The sequence below is a fragment of the Apis dorsata genome, unplaced genomic scaffold (genome assembly GCF_000469605.1).
Source record: "Apis dorsata unplaced genomic scaffold, Apis dorsata 1.3 scaffold_125, whole genome shotgun sequence".
Classification (NCBI taxonomy): Eukaryota; Metazoa; Arthropoda; class Insecta; order Hymenoptera; family Apidae; genus Apis; species Apis dorsata.
Window position 1 is genome coordinate 186,622 of NW_006263418.1, and position 2,186 is coordinate 188,807.

A 2,186-nucleotide genomic window follows, 5' to 3' on the forward strand; every position below is an offset into this window, starting at 1 on the left:
AGCGGCGAATCTCCTCTGGATCTGAGCAAACCTGTCGACCTTAGCCGCCCCATGAAACTGAACCTCGGCGGGCTGGGCAATCTCCTGGACGAGCAACACGGCGCTCATTTCCGCGGCGGTAGCGATTGCGGCCCTCTTACCGATCTTTCCGAAAGAAGTATCTGCGATGACGACAGCATGAGCGAGACTACGGAGTTCCTAGACGACGAGAGCGGACCCGCGAGCCCTGCCTCGAGCACGCAAAGCTCGAGACAGGGCCCGGCTTCCGCGGGAACTGGAAGCACACCTGGCCCACCTGTCACCGGAGCAAGCAGTGGTACAGGCCAATCGAGCGGCAAGAGATATCGAACCCAGATGTCCGCCACCCAAGTGAAGGTGATGAAGTCACTGTTCTCGGACTACAAGACGCCTACGATGGCCGAATGCGAGATGCTGGGGCGCGAAATCGGCCTGCCCAAGCGCGTCGTCCAGGTGAGCATCTCTTATTTGTTTCGAGGAATTTCTATTTCTATCTATCTTAAACATATTTTAAGATCATCGTTTCACGATCTTCAGACTTTAAATTTAACCTCGTTAATTTGGAAACGATAATTCTTACGATAATCGAACGAACGAACATTTCGTTTCGAATGCGTTTAACTGGAATTCCTCGCATCTTTCGATCGCCAATGGATGGATCTAACGGAGGGGATTGGCAGGTTTGGTTCCAGAACGCCCGCGCCAAGGAGAAGAAGGCGAGACTGGCCGCGGGCCTGCCCGCCGAGGGCTCGGCCGTCCAACCGAATCGCGGCCCGACCGGGCCCGACGAGTGCAGGCTATGCTCGGTCCGATACTCGGCGAAATCGCCGCTCCAGGAGCACGTATTCTCGCGGCGACACATCGAGTCGGTGCGTGTCGCCGTCGAGGAAGGTAGCCTCGTGCCGCCAACGCCCGGCGCGCCGATCGTTCCTGGCGGCAACACGAGCGCAGCGGGGATCGGTGGCTCGCCGGTGGTCGGCAACCAGCAGCAGCAGCAGCAGCAACAGCAGCAGCAATCGGACGAAAACATGATGTACGGATCCTTGTTCCTCCATCCAACGGCGATGTTCCAGCCACAGCAACAGCAACACCCGGGCGCCGCAGCGGCAAGCACGGCTACCACCACGGCCGGTGAGTGTCTGGCTGACCTCTTAGACTCGTAAACGATCGTTTTGGCTTCGCGTCTCGTTCGAAATTCTTAACGATCCTTTCTTTTTAGTCGATCGAAGAGAGAAATCATCTTCTTTCTCTCTTCGCTTTATTATAAATTTCACTTTTTTTTATATCGTGTTTTGTATCGTCGAACGAAATCGAACACTAAATGATAGTACGAGATAGTACGATTTGTTTTGTCAATGCTGCCTTTTTATTACGTTTGGGATGGAAATTAATGATGCAGTGATTATTATTCGTTTTTTTTGCTTTTTATTATCGTCGCAACAACGAACCTTGAATTTCGAACCCGCGCGAGTCATCGTCGTTTGTATGTTGTGCACGTGTCCCTTTTTTTTTTTTACTCGCGTGTATACGTAAGCATACCGTATAATTTTGGCCCGTGTGATACTCTAGGGGGCCTGTCGATTACGAAAATTTACGGAAGAAATTCTTTTGAAAGAAATCTCGAGTAATCTTTATATGTATAGTGCGAATATAATATATCCAGAGCTAGGCAATACTGAAAGTTCCTATCAGATGACTATTCTCTAGCGTAAGGGAGAACGTGACTAAGAAAAGAAAAAGAAAAAAAAAAAAAAAAAAAAAAAAAAAGAGCAAACGATCGAACGTATGCAAGTATGTGTATGTGTGTGCGTGTGCGTGTGTGCATGCTCGTGCGTGTGCGAGAGTGAGCTGCATAAAAAGAAAGGAGAAAAAAAAAAAAAGGAAGCAAGCGTAGGAAAGAAAAGTGTGGCCCATGATGCGTGAGAGGTATCAAGCATTAATAACATTTTTAATCTAATCGATCATCGCCGCCGGATAATATAGATAAACGAAAGGAGAAACGAAAAGAGAAGAAAAGAAAAAAAAATAAACACATTACACATTTTGCGTCTTGATTATTATAAGTTGCTGTACAGTTAAAGACTATATTTGCAAATTATTTACGGATCATTATTATTATTATTATTATTATTATTATTATTATTATTATTATTATTATTATTATTATT

At 46.9% G+C, this 2,186-nt stretch overlaps 1 protein-coding gene across 1 annotated transcript in view; it reads left to right on the forward strand.

The window, feature by feature from the left end:
* The window catches only part of LOC102681195 (zinc finger homeobox protein 4), an 88,575-nt gene extending 86,790 nt beyond the window's left edge, over window positions 1-1,785 (forward strand). Inside the window, 2 exon segments of the mRNA XM_031509072.1 lie at window positions 1-471; window positions 699-1,785. The exon segment at window positions 1-471 is cut by the window's left edge and continues 1,505 nt beyond it. Of these exon segments, the coding sequence (XP_031364932.1) occupies window positions 1-471; window positions 699-1,181 (954 nt within the window). The 3' untranslated portion in view covers window positions 1,182-1,785.
* The last annotated feature ends 401 nt before the right edge of the window (window positions 1,786-2,186 follow it).